Consider the following 19,789-nt stretch of genomic DNA (forward strand, 5'->3'; position numbering starts at 1 on the left):
CCAATTATATTTTGAGGACATAGAGGCAGGAGTTAGCACTAAGTATCGCCATGCTACTATACTGTTTTTTACAGATAATCTTCTGTAGAGCAGCACTAAGTACAAAGACAGGGGCTAGCACTAAGAACACCGAAAGATGCTCAACTAACTTTTCCCATCTGTGTTGAAGAAAACCCATTTTCCATACTTGTACGGATCTACGCCAACAACACAAGATTCATGTCAGTGTATCAGAAATCAAATTTAAATTTCAGGTAATGAACTGTGAATTAGGTTTCTGATAAGTAAGCTTTCAAACATATTAAAATTGGAAAACTTTCTAGGGTAAAAGTAAGGACCCTAGAGTAACTGACCTCAGTTGGTTGAGGTGTGGATATACACCTGGAACATCCCGTCCAAGTTTGAGTCCTTGTCAAGACAAATGGGTATTTATTCTTCTTAATACAATGCCAGTTAGTCCTGCATAGGTTGGTCTATTTTTTTTATTTTTCATTTTACTATAACAAGACTAGTATACCAAATTCTTTAATAACTTTGTGATGATGTGGATGCAAATTCCTTCATGCTTTTTTAGATTTCCTTTCCTCAATGCAATAAATGCTGGTGGTAGAAAAGATCAATATATATAGTTTTGTTTTTCCCTAACTGAGGACATGAGACACTAATGCAGTGTGTGTCTAGACTTCAGATTGTCTCCACCTCACAATTTCCTTAGGTTAAATTACAAATGTTATTGCATTTTCTGTATTTTCTTCGTGGTATTTATGTTTACTCCTTGTTTAGTAATTGTGGCTATTTTGAAAAATTGTAAAAAGAATGTATTTGTATGGATTTTCCATAACAAACAGTCAATTTTTGTTTTCATCAGCCAACACAAATTACATGTTTTTGAACCGCAGAAGTGCTGACTTGCTAACTAGTAGCTACTGATAATAGCTAAAGCATTGTTATTCTTTTTGACTAACTTACACAGTTATGCAGCTAATGTGAATTTTTATGATGTTCTGATAGTTTTGCAGCTCATCTCTTTGGAAGATTTCTTTGGAAGATTTGTGTGGAAGCAGAGCATATATAAGTTGGCAAAATGCTGTCCTGTGTTCCTGCTTCCTGCTTCTCAATGACTTGGTTGTATCATTGGCAGTCAGGCCCTACTCGTCTTTTTATTCAAAAAAAAGGCCTTACTTGTCCTATGATCTACCTGCTGAGCAGAAGATGTTGTGCATTTGCACAAGTCGCCATCCTAAGCAACTTTGAACTGAATGCTCCTTCAGAATGCCCTCTTCTAGTTCATCAGAGTCGGCGCACATGCATCTGCTGAATGCTGATCCTCACGCTTGTAGATACTCATGACATGGATATGAGGTGATGATTGCAGTATTTTGCTCTGGTTCTGTTTTGATGCCAGTAGTGTGTTGCAAATATTATTTTCTCTAGAGAGATATCGATAAGTTTTTTCTACTTTGTTGGTAATCTGGCTATCAGGAATTCATGCCGATGCTTCTCGTGAAGATCACAATCATCATCACAAGAAATGACTTGTGATCATCTGACTTGAGGCTGAACAAGATTTCTTGCATCTCCCTGGTTCTTCAAGGATGCATGGACCAAATCAGGTGGAAGCATAGAGGTTTGCAGAGAAAGCTTGCTCCTATTAAGATTCTGACAGTTAAATAGGTACTAATCAGCTTCCTAACCTTTTTTAATTAACTGGGAATATTTAAGACTATAAAATTTGTCTTAAATTTTAGTCTCTGTTAACAATTTACTGCTTTTCCATTTTGTAGGCCAGTGCTTGGTTTAATAGTTCTAATGACCATCGAGCGTCAAAAGGACGACAAATTTTGGGGGTGATGTTACTGGTGTAGAATAGCAACTCCCCAGTTGAATGTTGAAGAGAGTGACCTTTATCTCATTGGCACCATCTTTAAGTCATCGATCAGCCATTTCAACGGCTCCTGGAGTTGAGCAGTTAAAATGCATGTAAAGTGGTGTGTCCAATGATCAAACTATGGATGAGGTGTCAAAGAAATAAGGAGAGATGGGAAATCCTTTCACGCTGGCTTATTGGTCCAGGACTCTGAAAAGCCAACTGAAATTGTGCGCACATGTGGGAGAGATCAAAATAAGATCTCGACAAGTCGACAATACGCTTCTGTTGTGCAAGCAAGAAGCAAAGCAACCGATTGGGAGGGAACACAACATGGCAAAAGCAAGAAGCTGGAGGTGCTGGATGTCGTTGTGTGCACGATGAAATGAGATAGACAGAGTACTCGATGTTTGGTGAAATTAATAAGCAGTGGTAACCTCAGCTCTGAAATTTCTGTTCTATGAGTTGTGAACGGCACTTTATGCTTTCTTGCAATTAAGGAGTAGTAAACTGAACTCTGTACTTCAATTATATCCTTGCGGAAGTGTGCACTCATTCTTACAGTCTTTTATTATCTGCCAGATGGTGTCTATATTTCTTCATACTTCACTGAGTTCAAATCTGATAGCATTTGATAAAAATGCAGTACAAAATGCCACTTGTATGAAATAATTGATCAGAACATATGTAACAGTAAATTGCTTTCAAAATCTTGGATATAACGATACAGAATTATGTAGTGGAGCCTCGCCAAAAAAAATAGCGGACGAGGTTCCATTTCACAGTACTATAGTACTATCAGTAGATATTAGTGTATAGTACTATAGTTAGTGTATAGTCCTATAGTAGTCTAATCAATATAAGTGAAAGAATGGCAGATGAACCAACTTAAGATTTTTTTTTTTGCTTTTGTTATCGCTTAGAAGAAAATTTGAATGGTTCACACACAGGCACCCACTTATATATAATGAAAATAAACTAAATGGTTTTCCATTGCCTATTGCAGTTTTGGCATGTGCTAAACGGGGAAAAGGGCGGGAAAGCAGGCAGCGATTTGGCGCGAAGCCGCCAATGTGCAGTATAATGAAAATAAACTAAACGGTTTTCCATTGCCTATTGCAGTTTTGGCATTGCTAAACGGGGAAAAGGGCGGGAAAGCAGGGAGCGATTTGGCGCGAAGCCGCCAATGCGCAGAAAGAGCTCTCCTCGAGTCCTCATTTCTAGGGATGTAAACGGATCGGATATGAATGGATATCACCGATATTGTATTTATTTTCACATCTTCTATCGGATTCAGATTCGAACACGGATAGCCTCGGATACAAATAAGACACGGATTACTACGGTTACGAATACAAATAGATGTGTATCGAATACGAACTGAACCGGATGCGGATAATGTCGGATACGGATGTTTCTTCGGATATCGAGTAAAGGTGACATTTATTTATATCATACGTGTTGTAACATTCAGAGACCCCACGAGTCCAGATTTTAACTAGATTATACTTAACGAAGCAAATTAACAAACCGTTACATGATATTTCTAACTTATCACATAGATGAGAGGCTAGACTCAAACTAAAATCATGCTTGATTAACCAAATTAACAATGAATGACATACCATTTTGGGCAATCAATTACACTACATTGACATTCTAAATTATTACATACATAAATATGTAGGACCAATCAAATTATTGCTAGAGTTTGAATTATTATACAATATTAAGTTTTTATTATAATGAAATAAGTCTATTTTTTACCGTCGAATTATTACCAGAGTTGAATTTAGTTCTCGAACTAGATTAGGAATAAACAATATCCAACTCCAATAGAGCATCAATAGGTAGATTATATTTTTAGAAGAAAATTTGGTGGTATTTTTATATTTTTCTGATTTGAAATGAATTAGTTATAAATTTTTAAAGATTAAATCAGATTTTTATGAATGTATTTATATATATTATAATACAACTGTTCAAATTTAGTATCCAAATTGGCTATCCGGATTATCCGACCGGATATCCGATATCCGATGGATATTAGCCGTATTATATTCGATATAAAAAAAATATCCGAATATCTAAAAATTATATCTAAATCACTGTTCGACCTCTACCGGTTGGTCGGTCGAAAAATATGTGTACCATTTACATGGCTACTCGTTTCTTCTTCTCATTTCCCCCTCGAGGCCAGCCATCGGAAGGGAAGGGTGAACACAAGCGGCGGGGATGCAGATCCGCGTGCGGTGCGGGTGCGGCGAGTCGTCGTGCCTGGAGTGGGCCGTCGTCGAGCTGCAGGGCGTGGTGCAGCCGCAGTCCTCCTTCGCCTGTCACGGTGGGGTACCATGAGCTCGCCGGGACGAAGGTGACGCTCAAGAAGCCCCTGCTGGTGCTCAGGAAGAAGAAGGTGAGTGGTTTAGACCATAGACCTTTCGGCCCCGCTTTTTGTTGAAAGCAGATAATTGTATGCTGGGGTTACCAGCTTTACATGACTCGAACAGTTCAAAAGACTTCTGTCAAGCCGCGCCAACTCCAGCAGCCGCGGACACGAGACACACCCTCTAGCATACACCCTCTAAAGGAGCAACAGAGCAAACAGAAAGCGAGCCAACAGGGGTAACAGGTTTTGAGTTTTGAAAGAAAACGCAACAAAACGCTGGCCGCATGGGACGTCCCCAAGCAAAGTTTTGGCGAAACTTTCTTTTTTTTCCAAGTGTTAGCGTCAGAAGACAACGGACCACCATCTTCTTATCTTCCTCTTCAGTCTCCAGCTTCAGACCGCAGCAACGAGAGCTGGTCTTTCAAGCGTTGAACCGCCTCGTCCACCATGAGTTTCTCCTCAGCCTTGCAGAGTATCGCCCAGCGCTGCATAAAAGAGATGAATCGAAAAATACAAACCTCGGGTGAGGAAACTAGAAGATCATTAAAGACGAAATCATTCCTTATCAGCCACAGACTCCAAGCAGCACACCCGAAAATGAAAATATAGAGCATTTCTGTTTTCCTATTGCCACCCTCCAAAACCTCCTCTATATATTTTGATACTTTTGTTGGTGTCGCTCTCCAACCGAATGCGTCTCTGCATACACACCACAGAAAACGCGCCATCATACAACCAAAGATAATATGATCAGTAGTTTCCTTTTCTCCACACAGCTTGCACCCACTCTCTCGCGGCCAATTTCGTTTACATAACTGCTCTTCAGATTGAATCTTGTCGTTGTAAACTTGCCACACAAAAACCTTAATCTTCAAAGGCAAGGATGCCCCCCAGACATCCATGAGTTCTCTGTTGATAACCCCAGGGAAAAACAGCTCCCGATAGAGGGATGCTGTTGTGAAGACCACCATTCCTAGCAGTTGTTCCCACTCAAGAAGCTCCCTCTCTCCAAAGGCTCTCCTAAACGTCAAGTCAACCACCCCCTCATGCAGGACTTGGTATACAGACCAAGTTTGTTGAAGGCAGGCGTCATATAGAATAGGAAAGCGTATCTTCAGAGGGCATTCACCCAGCCATACATCCAGCCAGAATCGCGCCTTCTTCCCATTGCGAACAACATATTTCAATCCTCTTAGGCACTTCTCTTTAACCGCCTGCAGACCTTTCCAAAACTGAGACCCCCCTCTATAAGCAGCTGTAAAAACCTTTATCTCCAAGATATTTCTTCCTTAGCATATTCATGCAGATATTCTCATCGCCCCTCTCTAGTGAAAATTCATTCCAAAGGGGTCAACACCGACCCCGAGTCAACGATGAAGGGTAAAAACAATTCGGAATCATCACCACTGAAGGGTCAAACCAACGTGCCTTAAGAAATCCCACTAAGACCGAAGGGTGAAAATCTATAAACGGAAGGAAAACCGACGAAGGTCTCTCTTTTCTCTCTTCGTTTTTTTTCGAGCCAAACACACGGTGGGCACAAAATTGTTGGGCATGTGACTCCGCCAAGCAGTAGAGAGGGACAGGAAGAGAACTCCGAAGGTACGTATGAAAGATGAAGGTGCAACACAAGTGGGCAAGTGAGGAGTGCATAAGTCAGTCCCTCCCTCTTGACCCCTTGGGTCATTTATATACAGGAGGAGAGGAAGGTGGCAATTTGCCTCCAACCCTCTGGTGGGTACAATATTCATAAATAGACCATCGGACCCTTACATGAGGCCGCATTTACTACATGGGCTGGACCATTCCTCCAATATGTGCGAATAGCTTGATCCTTTGTCACGACACTGCTCCTCTTTCCATTATCCTATGTTTTTAATTTAAGTTGCCATACCCACAATCTTATGGAAATTTCTACGAGACATTACTTATCGAGGAAACACCATTGAATCATAATTATGTACTTCAAGAGCTGTATCTTCAATTTGATGAAGAACCAACATTTCCATCATACAAAGAACATATACCCACATTGCCAATAATTAATCACAAGTCCCCCGCAAGGCCAGGCCAGCTAGGTTTTCTAGTATATCTGAAAGATTGGCTGGTGCAGTTCAGTCCGGTCCGCAAATCGAGTGCTTGTGTATGTATGGAGGCAATCAGGGACATGACAGTTTCTGGTATGCCAAGTGCCAAAGTTTTTGGTATTTCGGTGCTAAATTTACAGAGCATATGCTGATGCCGTTCATTCTGCAATTTCCTTGGCGTGCAAAACAGAAACATCAACATGTGTTCTTTCAATAATCTTCTCTTGGTGGCAAAGTATTTCTTCAAGCTGGCTTTTCAAAAAGAAATGCTTTTCAGTTTTCAGTAAAGCGTTTCTTCAATATGTGATTATCCAGACAATCGGAGTTAATTCTTGCTGCTAAGTGTCCAGCATGACCATGCAGTTTCGCTGAAATCGTTCTCACAATCAGACGTGACACCAGCATGCCCGTGTGCAGAAGATGTGCGGTGCATGCTTGGAAATTCAGGAAACGCTACCAAAAGCAAACTGTGAGGTGCATCGTCGTCTTCTGAACATGACGCTGACATGTCCCTTTGCGGTTGCGATCGCAATGACACAAAAGTTTGCGCAGGTGGATGCCTGACAAGGAAAGTGCATTTTGCATCAGAACGCCGGCCGTACGATGATTCGACATGGACTGTGACAGTCAGGTTCACGTTCAATGATAATAAGGTTGTAAGCTGGTGCGCCAGGATCTTCTTGTTTCCCGAGCATGCAAAGGTTTTGCTTCAAATTTGATGGCAGCGAAGTTGCAGATACATTCTCATGAAAGGAGTGCCAGGGAAATGATTTCTATGTTTTGAGATGCTGGTGTGCAGAATAGTGTCATTATGAAATACTATTAGGTTACCAAACTGTAAAAGTGCATCACAAGTTCAGAAAAACTCAGCCATATTGTTGGCTCTCATTTCCTAAAGTACTCTAATTCCTTACCCGCCCTAAAACACTATACGAATTGGACAACCGGCACTCAGAAATGAAGGCCAAAGCTAAGTACATACTAGAATTATTGCAATGTAACTATCTCCATCAGCACTGTTATGCTGGCAGAAGTTAAGAAGGGAGATGAGATGGTCGTGGATTTCAGAGGAGGAATATAGTCAGTTTTTTTTAAAAAAAAAGAGAATTAGGGAAGCAGTCTGACATTGTCCTTGACCCCGACATGCTATATAATTTCCTGATTATTCTTTTCTTTGATCATGATCTATTCGACTTTTAGTCCCTGGATTTGTGCTTGCTTCCCCTCGTTCTGGGTTAAGTATATGTCTAACAATGCGTTCCGCGTCAGAAAGTGATGCGATGATAGATAGGATGAGTTGTGATTAAGGACCAGCCGGACATTTCAAGGTCAGCAGAGGAAAAGAAAAAAGAAAACTCTATATGAATGGACAGGCAGTGAGGAAAACATACAGATTTGCAGAGAGGATCGGAGTAGAGGTACAGGTCTGTCTCATCATATCATTACCTGGCTGCCACTACATATGAATATGATTCTGCAATTCAGAACCTTGTGTTTCTTACCATGGATCAAGATGCCCCCAGAGCTGATGATGCACTAGACCAGCGGCTGACATAGCATGGGGTCCACCACCAGTGCATCTCCCCTACATTGTTGTATCCTTCTGCTGGACCTGCTAGGACTGTTCGTTTCCTACCCTCTAAACTTTAGACCCATCACATCAAAGAGAATCTTGCTATTTAGAAGTATTAAATAAAATCTATTTATAAAATTTTTTCACAGATGGGTGCTAATTCGCGAAACAAATTTAATGAGCCTAATTAATCTATAATTTACCACAGTGATGCTACAGTAATCATCCGCTAATCATGGACTAATATACCTCATTAGATTCGTCTCGCGAATTAACCCTGGGGTTCTGCAATTAGTTTTATAATTAGACTTTATTTAATACTTCTAAATGATAAGATTCTCTTTGACGTGACCTCTCTAAAATTTAGACCCAGGAAACAAACACACCCTAAAAAAAAAATTAGCGTCACAAGTGACACTTGTGCCTAGCTATAGATCTGAACATTTACTACTGCCCCCTCCCTGCAAAGTGCAAAGCGTAGTTAAACAAGTCTTAGATCCAGATCGGCTTAGATAACCCAGCCCAAATAGTAATAGACCATAGGACTATCTACTCCGTGTTAACCACCAGGGACGGAGTTACCAACCGTACAAAGAGCGAGGGAGCCAACTAATAATATACTAATAACTGTACAGGGTTTTAATTTGTTGGCAAAGTTTAACAAACAAGTGGAGCCTCCGTTCAGAAACAGAACTCGTTTGGCCGGTGGGATAGCCTCTGTTCTGCCCACGCTTTAATCGTCTCAACATACCTCGAAAAGCCTAAGGCTATCTCCAGCGATATCCTCTAAATCTCATCCCCTATCCTTTTCCTCCACATCAACTTCATTCTCTATACTAAACTTTACTCCAACAATATCCTCTATTTCCATCCTCTATACCCCACAATCTCAATTTTTTTTTTCCAACCGCCCGCCCCCCCTCCCCTCCTCCTCCTCCGCCCGCCCTCCTCCTCCGCCCGCCCCTCTGCCTCCGCCCGCCCTCCCTCCTCCTCTGCCTCCGCCCGCCCTCCGCCCGCCCCCCCTCCTCCTCCTCCGCCGGCCCCCCCTCCGCCGCCCCCCTCCTCCTCTGCCTCCGCCCGCCTCCTCCTCCTCCTTCGCCGCCCCCCCTCCTCCTCCGCCGCCGCCCCGCCCCCCTCCTCCTCCGCTGCCGCCCGCCCCCCTCCTCTGCCTCCGCCCGCCCTCCGCCCGCCCGCCCTCCTCCTCTGCCTCCGCCCGCCCTCCGCCCGCCCTCCTCCTCCTCCGCCGCCCCCCTCCTCCTCTACCTCCGCCCGCCCTCCGCCCGCCCCCTCCTCCTCCTCATCCGCCGCCGCCCCGCCCCCCTCCTCCTCCGCCGCCGCCCGCCCGCCCTCCTCCTCTGCCTCCGCCCGCCCTCCTCCTCCTCCACCGCCCCCCTCCTCCTCTGCCTCCGCCCGCCCTCCGCCCGCCCCCCTCCTCCTCCTCATCCGCCGCCGCCCGCCCCCCCTCCTCCTCCGCCGCCGCCCGCCCCCCCTCCTCCTCCGCCGCCGCCCGCCCCCCTCCTCCTCCTCCGCCGCCGCCCGCGCGCCGCCGCCTCGCGCGGCCCGCCGCCTCGCCCCTGCCGTCCCGCCGCCCCGCCCCTGCCGCGCCGCCCCGCCCGCGCGCCGCCGCCTCGCGCGGCCCGCCGCCCCGCCCCTGCCGCGCCGCCCCGCCGCCCGCGCGCGTGGAGATGCGCTGGAGGGCCCACGTGATGGAGGACGCCGGTACTCCCTGCCTCTGTGCGGGACGCAGGCCATACCCTCCATTTTACCGCACGCGTTACAGCACACCGATGGAGCGATAGAGTGCTACAGGATCCTCCGTTAATAGTGAACCGGACATTTTAGCGCATGCCGCTGGAGTCAGCCTAAGCAGCCGGATCTGAAGCTGTGCAGTGTTTGCCTTGCACGCTGATCGATTTGCTGCGCCTCATACACGTACCATCAGTTTTCCGTTGCTCCTGCATAAAGGTCAGCATCATCGCTGGGAGGCACAGTTTTCTCTTGGAGGCAAAGTACCTTGGACCCACCCCGTAAACGAGACTCGTAAACGTAAAATTTTTGAACGAATCTTACTAATTTGAAGTACTAAATAAAATTTATTTATAAAACTTTTTGCATGGATGGGCTGTAAATCGCGAGACGAATCTAATGAGCCTACTTAATCCATGATTTGTAACAGTAATGCTACAGTACCATCCGCTAATTATTGCTTAATCATGGATTAATTAGTATCATTAGATTCGTCTCGCGATTTACAACCCATCTGTGCAAAAAGTTTTGTAAATAGACTTCATTTAGTACTTCAAAATGGCAAGATTCCTTTGCAAAATTTTTTTTACCTTTACGCCCTACCAACCAAACACGGCGTTAATTGTGCTGTTCCTTTCTCTGCACACCAGCATACACATATATAAAACAAGTTGAGAGCAATTGCATAGTTAATGCTGCCCATTTAGTTTAAGCATCTTCCGTCCGTGGAGATGTAGCCATCAAGTCTATTGTGCCTGGGTGATGTGCTAGGCAACCAGTCGCTGACACGGACCGGGCCCCACCCCGCACTTTTGATTCCCTACACGCTCTGTTTTCTTTCCTGGTCCATGTAGAGAACTGTCACAGCTGAAAGTTGCTGCCTTTTAACTAAACGCGCACTAGCAGTAGTTTTCATGAAAAAAAAAATTGCATAGTACTTGATGCCCTAGGTGTGATGCACTCTGTGCTTGTTATCGCCACGACGCCACCTGTCATTTCTTTTGCTCTGTTCCGTCCCCTGCACACATCAGTGCATGCTAGGCATGCATCGCAGAGTTGCATGAGGATTAGCAGGATTGAAATTGTGCTTTGGAGGCAAAGCATCGCATGCCTCCTGCTGACGCACAAGATCTATAGCTGCAGGAGAAGACGGGCAGCTGCAGCATGCCAGGCAACGCAATTTTTTTTTCCTAATCTAACCCCGGCTTGCTGCCGTCCCCAGTCGACGAGCAATTTTTTAAGATTATTAAATCATCTCACCAACCAATCCGGCGCGGCGCCTAACCACTCCCCCCACAATACCACCCTCCCTCTCTCTCTGGGTCTGTGTGCGCGCTCCGAGATGCCATTATTGCCGTCGCTCCATCTACATACGTAAGCAGTTCATCAGGGAAGAGGATCCAGATCACACGTTCAGTTCCATCAGCATCAAAGCCGGCGGTTTTCACTCCAGGTTTGAGCTCATCTCTCGCACTACTACATAGAGGTTCGTCCATCAAAATTTAGATCTACAAAAGGCTTTATTATATATGCTCAATCTGTTCCAGAGTCGTGTGCCGGCCGGCGGCTTGCCGTGGCAGCCATGGAGGTGGGCATCGAGGCGGCGCGTTGGGTGGTCGGAAGGGCCCTGGGAACCGCCTCGGGCGGGGTGCTGGAGGCCTGGGCGGCGAGCTCCGAGCTCGGCCCCAACATCCGGGCTCTCAGGATGGAGCTGCTCTACGCGCAGGGGATGCTCAACAGCGCCCGCAGCCGCGGCTACGGCCACGGCCCGGAGATCCAGAATCCGGCGCTGGGGGAACTGCTCCGGGAGCTCCGGGACCAGGCGTTCCGGGCCGACGACGTGCTGGACGAGCTCGACTACTTCCGCATCCAGGACGAGCTCGACGGCACCTACCATGCGGCGGACGAGCATGGCGGGGGCTGCCTCCGCACCCACGCTCTGAATGCCCGCCACACCGCCAGAAACATCAGGAAGATGCTTGGCTTCTCCAACTGCTCCCGCGGCTCCGCTGACCACGATGAGCCAGATGAAGACGATACAAGCGGCAGAGGAGTCAAGTGTGGAGCCTGTCCATGCCTTGGGCCCAAAACAACTCCAGATGATGATGAGCAAGAAGAAGATGCAGGCGGCCGAGGAGCTCTCTGTGAAGCTGTCTGGCCCTGTGGAAGGGCCACCCCGGCGCTGCCAAGGCCACCGCCGACCAACCAGAGCGACCAGGCGGTTCACGCTGGCTGCATGGCTAGGATTGCCTCCGCTGCCTCTGACATCATCAACACTGTCGGTAAACGCCTTCCATGCTACCCTGACAACTCCAATGCTGCATCGCCTGGACGTCGATTCCTCTGCTGTGCCCGTCCCAGCAAGGCACCACAGAGTGAGCACGTCGTGCAGGCACCAGAACTCAAGTTCGATAGGGTTGAGATGTCTCGAAAGATGAAGGTGATTGTAGAGCAGTTGAAGCCACTGTGTGCCAAGGTATCAGCCATTCTTAACATAGAATTGCTGGACTCTAGCCGTAGCATTGTCCAATGCATTGGTACCAGCCTCGACACATGGTTCTCAAAGGGACAGTGGCCCGCACCCTCACATAGAAATGCTATGATGAGCCGACCCATAACAACTCCAGAATTTAGAGAACCTGAACTTTATGGCAGGGAGCACGAAAAAAGTGACATCATTTTTGACATCACTAAGGGAAAGTATTGTGAGAAGGACCTCACGGTACTTCCAATTGTTGGCCCAGGAGGCATAGGGAAGACAACATTAACACAGTATATATATAATGATGATGAAGTTCAGAGCCATTTTGAAGTTAAATTGTGGGTATGTGTATCTGTCAATTTCAATGTGCACAGGTTGACACAAGAGATTGCAGACAAACTCACAAATGACAAAAAGGATAGTCCAGATAAGCAGATAGAAGAACAATTAAAATCTAAAAGGTTTTTACTTGTCCTGGATGATATGTGGGATTGCAGTAATGAGGATGAGTGGAAAAGGTTTCTACTGCCTTTTAAGAAAGGACAAACAAAAGGTAGTGTAATTCTAGTCACAACTCGGTTTCCTGCATTAGCACAAATGGTTAAAACAACTAGTCACTGGAAAGACCTGAAAGGTTTAGACTCTAAATCATTTAAGGAGTTATTCAGAGCCTATGCCTTTGGTGACAAGCAATCAATGGACGATCATAATGAATTACAAGATACTGGAGATAAGATTGTCGAAAAACTAAAAGGCTCCCCCCTTGCTGCAAAAACTGTTGGAAGATTATTGAGAAACAACTTTGATCTGGGTCATTGGACTAGAGTTTTAGAAAGTAAAGAATGGGAATCACAGAATGAGGTTTATGATATCATGCCAGCATTGAAGCTTAGCTTCGACTATCTCCCTTTCCATCTGCAACAATGTTTTACCTATTGTGCATTGTTTCCAGAAGACTATAGATTCAGTAGAGAAGAGCTAATTCACTTTTGGATAGGACTAGATATCGTGCATTCACATGGTGAAAATAAGAGGATTGAAGATATAGGAGGAAGCTATTTGACAGAACTGGTTGGTCATGGTTTTCTTATAAAGGAAGAAGATAGATATGGATACACTCGTTATGTCATTCATGATCTACTACATGAATTAGGGCTAAAGGTTTCAGCATATGAATGCCTTAGCATAAACAGTTCAAATGTGAGATCCATACAAATACCCCAGTCAATACGGCACTTGTCTATCAACATAGATGACTCAAGTGTCAAGGACAAGAATACTTTTGATATTTGTAAGGAAGATTTTAGTGTATTAGGAAAGAGATTGAAAGTTGAGAACCTAAGCTCTTTGATGTTATTTGGGGAGCACCAGGGTAGCTTTATTAAGACTTTCCATGGTTTGTTCCATAAAGCAAAAGCCCTTCGTGTTATTTTCATATCTGGAGGCAATTATAGGTTGGAGGATTTATTCCACAACTTTTTGAACCTTGTCCATCTTCGATACCTTCGGGTACACAATGATTGGTGGTGGACAAGACCTCAAGCACCCAAGAACATTTCAAGGTTTTACCACATGAGGGTCCTAGACCTACAAGGATGTGACACTGAGGATTGCAGTGATTTGCCAAGACATTTGAGCAACCTCTTAAAGTTGCGCCATTTTCTTGTTCAGCATGATGGAATGCATGCAAGCATTTTTGAGGTGGGACAATTAAAATTATTACAAGAGTTAAGAAGATTTGTGGTCAGAAAAGAAATCAAGGGTTTTGAATTGAGGCAGATAGGACATTTGCTAGAGCTTTGTGGATCATTGAGTATTGACAATCTTGAAAATGTTGAAGGAAGGGAAGAAGCAGATGAAGCAAAGCTAATGTACAAGAAACACTTGCACGAGTTACTATTGGACTGGGATGTTAATCGATCTAGCAAGGATCCTGCACGTGAAGACCAAGTTCTTGAAGGCCTCAAGCCACATAGCAATCTGGTGAAGCTAAGCATTAGAGGGCATGGAGGTCCTACTTGCCCTTCATGGCTAAGGCTAGGTCCGAACCTGTCGGTTATGAATTTGCAATCTCTTTGTTTGGATAGTGTATCTTGGAAGATATTTCCTCCTATAGGTCAGCTGCGGCTAGTCAATGAGGATGCTGAAGAAATTTCGAGTAATAATATCCTAGGCCAACACTTCAAAAATTTGAAAAGGATAGAACTTAGAAATTTGGCAAGGCTGAAAAGATGGGTCATCGGTGAATTGTTGTCCCACTTGGAAGTACTCATCATTATGCATTGCCCAGAACTCGTGGAGCTGTCCTTTTCAAATTCTAGTTGCAGTCCGAGAGTACTGCAGGAGCTGAGGATTGGGAACTGTCCGAAACTGTCGTCCTTGCCTCCCGTTCCTTGGGCCAGCGTTCAGTACTTATCAAACGTTGGTTTGGAGTTGAGGCGGCTGGAGTACAAAAATGATGATCGTTCATTACGCTTGCACAAGAGTGGTGAGGACATGGAATCATCATTCTGGACAGCCTTGGACTTTGACAAATTAACCGGACTAGAGAAATTGAAGATGACTAACTGCCCTCCCCCGCCGCTCGATGGCCTCCGAAAGTTGTCAACTATAAATTCCCTCCGGATATCAGATAGGAACAGGGTTACGAGTGGGAAGGAACTAACACAGGTGCTCTGTTGCCTACCGAAGCTCTCGGAGTTGAGTATTGATGAATTTGGGAAGATAACAGGGTTAGGTGTGGTGGGGCAGCTGAAGGAGGAAACAGACGAAGAAGCGTTGCTGCTCTTGCCTCCCCAACTACAGGTTCTGTATATTTGGGGCTGCCCAGAGCTTAGCCTCCGTGCCGAAAATGGAGGAGGCCTCCAAGCTCTTTCCTCTCTCCGTTCCTTGGCTATTGTTGATTGCCCCAAGTTCCTTGCGTGCTATTTGCCGTCGTCGTCCTGTTCCTCTGGTTTCCCCTTCCCAACCTCCCTACAATCCCTCACTCTACGAGGCCTGGAGAAACTGGCGCCCCTCTCAAACCTCGCCTCTCTCATTGAACTATGGATAATTAAATGCGGGGGCTCCGAAGGCGCGGGCTTGCGGTGTCTTCTCGCCCACGGCTGCCTCCGCGAATTATATGTCTCCAATACTCGCAATCTCTTCACCATTGAATGTTCGGAGGGCAACCCAGAGATGCTTGAACATGAACCCGCTCCCCTTTCCTCCAAACTGCAGTCGCTGGAAATGGATGACGTGGCAGGATTCCTTGCGGCACCCGTCTGCACGCTCCTCTCTTCCTCCCTCACCAGGATGAACCTTCAGCTGAATGAGATCGAGCGCTTCACAAAGGAGCAGGACGAGGCCCTTCAGCTCATCACCTCCCTACAGGAACTCGACTTGTCAGGTTGCATCAAGCTGCAGAGCCTCCCGGCGGGGCTACAGAGGCTGACAAACCTCAAGACCTTACGGATCCACGGCTCTCCAGCCCTCCACTTGCTGCACAAGCGCAGCCTCCCTGATTCCCTGCAACAAATAGAGATCTACAGTGGGGACATCCGGTCGCTGCCCAAGGACAGCCTTCCCAATTCCCTGAGGAGATTCAGAGTCTTCTCCTGCTCATCCCTCCGCTCGCTGCCCAAGGACGGCCTCCCTAATTCCCTGGAAGCATTAGAGATCTCCGCCTGTCCATCCCTCCGCTCGCTGCCCAAGGACGGCCTCCCTAATTCCCTGGAAGAATTAAAGATCTCCGGCTGTCCATCCATCCGGGGGCTCCCCAAGGGCGGCCTCCCAAGTTCACTGCAGTTATTAGATGTCATGCATGGCAACAGCGAGGAGCTAAGAAGGCAGTGTCGCACGCTGATAGGAACCATTCCAATAGTCAGAGTCTGACTAATTAATCAAGGTAACATGCACTTTCTTGTTCTACTCATCCCATGATATCCACTAATTTCACCTGCTTCAATTTTCCTAACCCCTTAGCAGTCCTAGTCATTCTCGTTCTGTTTGTTTTCAATGCCGTCACTGCTTCAAGTAATCCACTAATCTTTCACCTACTCTGCAGGTCTCTTGTTCAAATGTACATTCTTCTAACCTCTTAGGATTCGCTTTCTATCGGTGGTTAGTTCTATTCCGAGCTGTCAAGTATGAGCATCTTCTCACCATGTGCCCTTCCACGCTAGCTGTACATAAATTGGTTAGTGGCAAACTTGTTGCTTTATAATGTGTCTCAACATGCTCCCCCTGCTTCATGGGTGCTACATTTATTGATGTGCTGTGTGAGCTAGCATTGGAGCAGCGGTTATCAAACATTTGTTCCAATTCATATGCTATTACTTAGATTCAAGCTCATTTTTCTTTTATCCACATTTGATGATCCACAATAAAAATAAATATGAATTTACATCAGATTCATGATCTATTTGTTTCCAACGAAAATAGAGATAATTGTGTTTTGTGACACTTTAGCAGACATTACTAATAATATTCCTTTTCCCTTTTTCTACAGAGGGATCTTCTTGGAACTGTACATTCTTGTAGGCTTATAGGAACCTCTCTTTATCAGCCATTTATACCTTAACATGTATCTCCCACCATGTAGATAAAACTGGTTAGTACATTTGAACTCTACCATGCAATCTCCTGTGATATTTAGCACATCCTTCTCCTTGCTACTATTGATAGATAGAGACCTTTGCAGTACCCTGCTAGGTGATTGAAGAAGTTTTATAGATCCACTTCACTTGTGAACCTATAGAAATAAGCTGCATCCTCTGTACTTGCTGCTTCAGTATTTTCATTCCTAATTTACTTGTTCTGCAGATATATGAATTAAGCCAGTTTAAGTGAACGCTTCTCCGCTTGTATAATCTTCTTGAAACACTTGCCTGTTGCCTTGGGTACTCCTGCATGATATAATTTGCATCCTCACATTTTTTTACTCTGAAACTACTGTATAGTTCTGAACTGATATTCCCATTTATTTTCTCAACATAGGAACGATCTGCCCTTCATACATGATAACTAATATTCTGCCTTTCTTTCAATATGGCTGACTAATGGCGTATAATGTAGCATATACGGGTATGTATTCCTTAGTACTTGAAGCCGTTCATATTTTGATTACATAGATATATGAGCTAACATTGAATATTTTCGTCAACTATTTGTTCTCTAGGTAAGCGCCATTGGGTTCTCTTAACAGAACAGAACTTTGCTCCAATTGGATTGTACTAATGCAAAGTGATTGCCCTTTCCTAGCTCCTACCACCGCTTGCCATTACTTTCCTAACATAGTCACTGTCAAGGTCATAGTATTCACTTGTTTTGACCTGTTGTCCAGGGTTCTTCAAACTGTACATCTTCTAGCCTCAAAATATTCTTGACATACTCACGCACTGTTATATGTCTCCAAGTTCGAGACTCAACTGTAGCAATCTCAACATGTAACTTCCATCCTGTACATAAGGCTGGTTAGTATATGCAAAATCACCTATACTTTTTTGAAAACTGTACAGTGGGGGAAGCCCCCGCTGTGGTATGATATATATATATATATATATATATATATATAAAAGAAAAATTGTACAAAGAACCGCAGTCCAGAGGGTGCCGAAGCACAACAGGGGAAGAAAGAAAAGCAGAGCAAACTACCAAGGGAGCTCTGAGAGAGCTAGGAGAAAAGGAAACAACTAGAGCCGAACACTATCTACCCAGCTAAGAAAATCTTGTTTTTTCCCATCCTTGATTCTGTGAGCTTGAAGTCTTGCCTCATCTATAAATTTTGACGTCCAGTCTCTAATTGTTGGTCTTCTTCCTTCAAAGATGAGGTTATTCCTTTGTTTCCAAATGTGCCAAGCAGCTATTATGAACACTTCCATAAAGAACCAATGCTGAAAATCCTGTTGGGTTCTCTTTATCATTTGAAAGAAATGCAGATTTTCCCTCCATTCTATGCCTATTTTTTGCCAGCAGGATCTGCTGAAGGTGCATGAGAAGAAGAGATGGAAAGCTTTCTCTTCCATGTTGTCATTGCATAGGACACAGTTATAGTTACTGCCTTCTGTATTAAAGTTTCTCCTTTTGAGCAAGTTCCTAGTGTTTAGTCTGTCCATATGCAATAGCCATGAGAAAGTCCTGAGTTTGTTGCTGCATCTTGATTTCCAAATCCATAGAAATGGTGATGGGGCTCTGATGCTCTTGAAAGGGAGACCGTAGAACTGCTTTGATGAATATCTGTTGGAGCCCCAAACATATTGCGAACAATCTGGTTCATTTTCCTGAACTTGTAATCCTTGAATAATTGTTTGTAAATCCAGCCATTCTTGAAAGGCCTCAGCTGAGAGGGGAATATGGAACTGCTCTTGTATATCAGCATTTTGGAGGAATTTGGCCACTGAAATGTTCTTATTTTTTTCAAAACTGTATAGTATTGGAAAGGATTCTTTCAACAATCTGTTGTTCCATGTATCTTCCCGGAAAAGAACACTTTGACCATCACCCATAGTACAAGTAGCCACTTCAATTGACATATTGTTTCACTTCCATTTGTTGCTTCGGTTATTTGAGCATCCTGGAAAATTACTTTCTGCCTTTGTAATGCCTCAATAAATTGGTTATTCCTTTTCATGCACTAGTGAATTACTTGTTAATTCTGAACTCTGAGATTCTAATTTCTGTGCGCAGCAAATGACTAGCTTGTTGTTTGGATATGGGGCTTATATGCTACTTGGCTGCACTTCTTATTGTGGACCACGGTTCTTCCTTCGGTATATAGCGGACCTTAAGTCGGTATGTGTTCATCAGTTATTGTAGCCAATTATATTTTGAGGACATAGAGGCAGGAGTTAGCACTAAGTATCGCCATGCTACTATACTGTTTTTTACAGATAATCTTCTGTAGAGCAGCACTAAGTACAAAGACAGGGGCTAGCACTAAGAACACCAAAAGATGCTCAACTAACTTTTCCCATCTGTGTTGACGAAAACCCATTTTCCATAGTTGTACGGATCTACGCCAACAACACAAGATTCATGTCAGTGTATCAGAAATCAAATTTAAATTTCAGGTAATGAACTGTGAATTAGGTTTCTGATAAGTAAGCTTTCAAACATATTAAAATTGGAAAACTTTCTAGGGTAAAAGTAAGGACCCTAGAGTAACTGACCTCAGTTGGTTGAGGTGTGGATATACACCTGGAACATCCCGTCCAAGTTTGAGTCCTTGTCAAGACAAATATGGGTATTTATTCTTCTTAATACAATGCCAGTTAGTCCTGCATAGGTTGGTCTATTTTTTTATTTTTCATTTACTATAACAAGGCTAGTATACCAAATTCTTTAATAACTTTGTGATGATGTGGATGCAAATTCCTTCATGCTTTTTTAGATTTCCTTTCCTCAATGCAGTAAATGCTGGTGGTAGAAACGATCAATATATATAGTTTTGTTTTTCCCTAACTGAGGACATGAAACACTAATGCAGTTTGTGTCTAGACTTCAGATTGTCTCCACCTCACAATTTCCTTAGGTTAAATTACAAATGTTATTGCATTGTCCGTATTTTCTTCGTGGTATTTATGTTTACTCCTTGTTTAGTAATTGTGGCTATTTTGAAAAATTGTAAAAAGAATGTATTAGTATGGATTTTCCATAACAAACAGTCAAT

General features: G+C 44.3%; 1 protein-coding gene across 39 annotated transcripts in view; it reads left to right on the forward strand.

The window, feature by feature from the left end:
- Positions 1-19,789, forward strand: part of LOC112879583 (putative disease resistance protein At3g14460) — a 29,600-nt gene that overhangs the window by 8,217 nt on the left and 1,594 nt on the right. For 11 of the 39 annotated variants that reach the window (XM_025943868.1, XM_025943869.1, XM_025943873.1 and 8 more), the window contains 4 exons: positions 75-254; positions 1,012-1,362; positions 1,483-1,674; positions 1,785-2,469. Coding sequence is in view for 20 of the 39 variants with exons in the window: in XM_025943906.1 (XP_025799691.1) it covers positions 11,242-16,014 (4,773 nt within the window). In the remaining 19 variants the exon portion in view is untranslated. Of the gene's footprint in view, positions 1-74; positions 255-323; positions 468-1,011; positions 1,363-1,482; positions 1,675-1,784; positions 2,470-2,873; positions 3,140-10,919; positions 11,113-11,206; positions 16,028-16,186; positions 16,319-16,630; positions 16,733-16,944; positions 17,022-17,118; positions 17,206-17,299; positions 17,595-17,714; positions 18,913-19,010; positions 19,191-19,259; positions 19,406-19,789 lie in introns of those variants that run through there. The other 28 variants (XM_025943889.1, XM_025943896.1, XM_025943891.1 and 25 more) reach the window with 27 other exon arrangements.

This window comes from Panicum hallii, chromosome 2, assembly GCF_002211085.1.
Source record: "Panicum hallii strain FIL2 chromosome 2, PHallii_v3.1, whole genome shotgun sequence".
Lineage (NCBI taxonomy): Eukaryota > Viridiplantae > Streptophyta > Magnoliopsida > Poales > Poaceae > Panicum > Panicum hallii.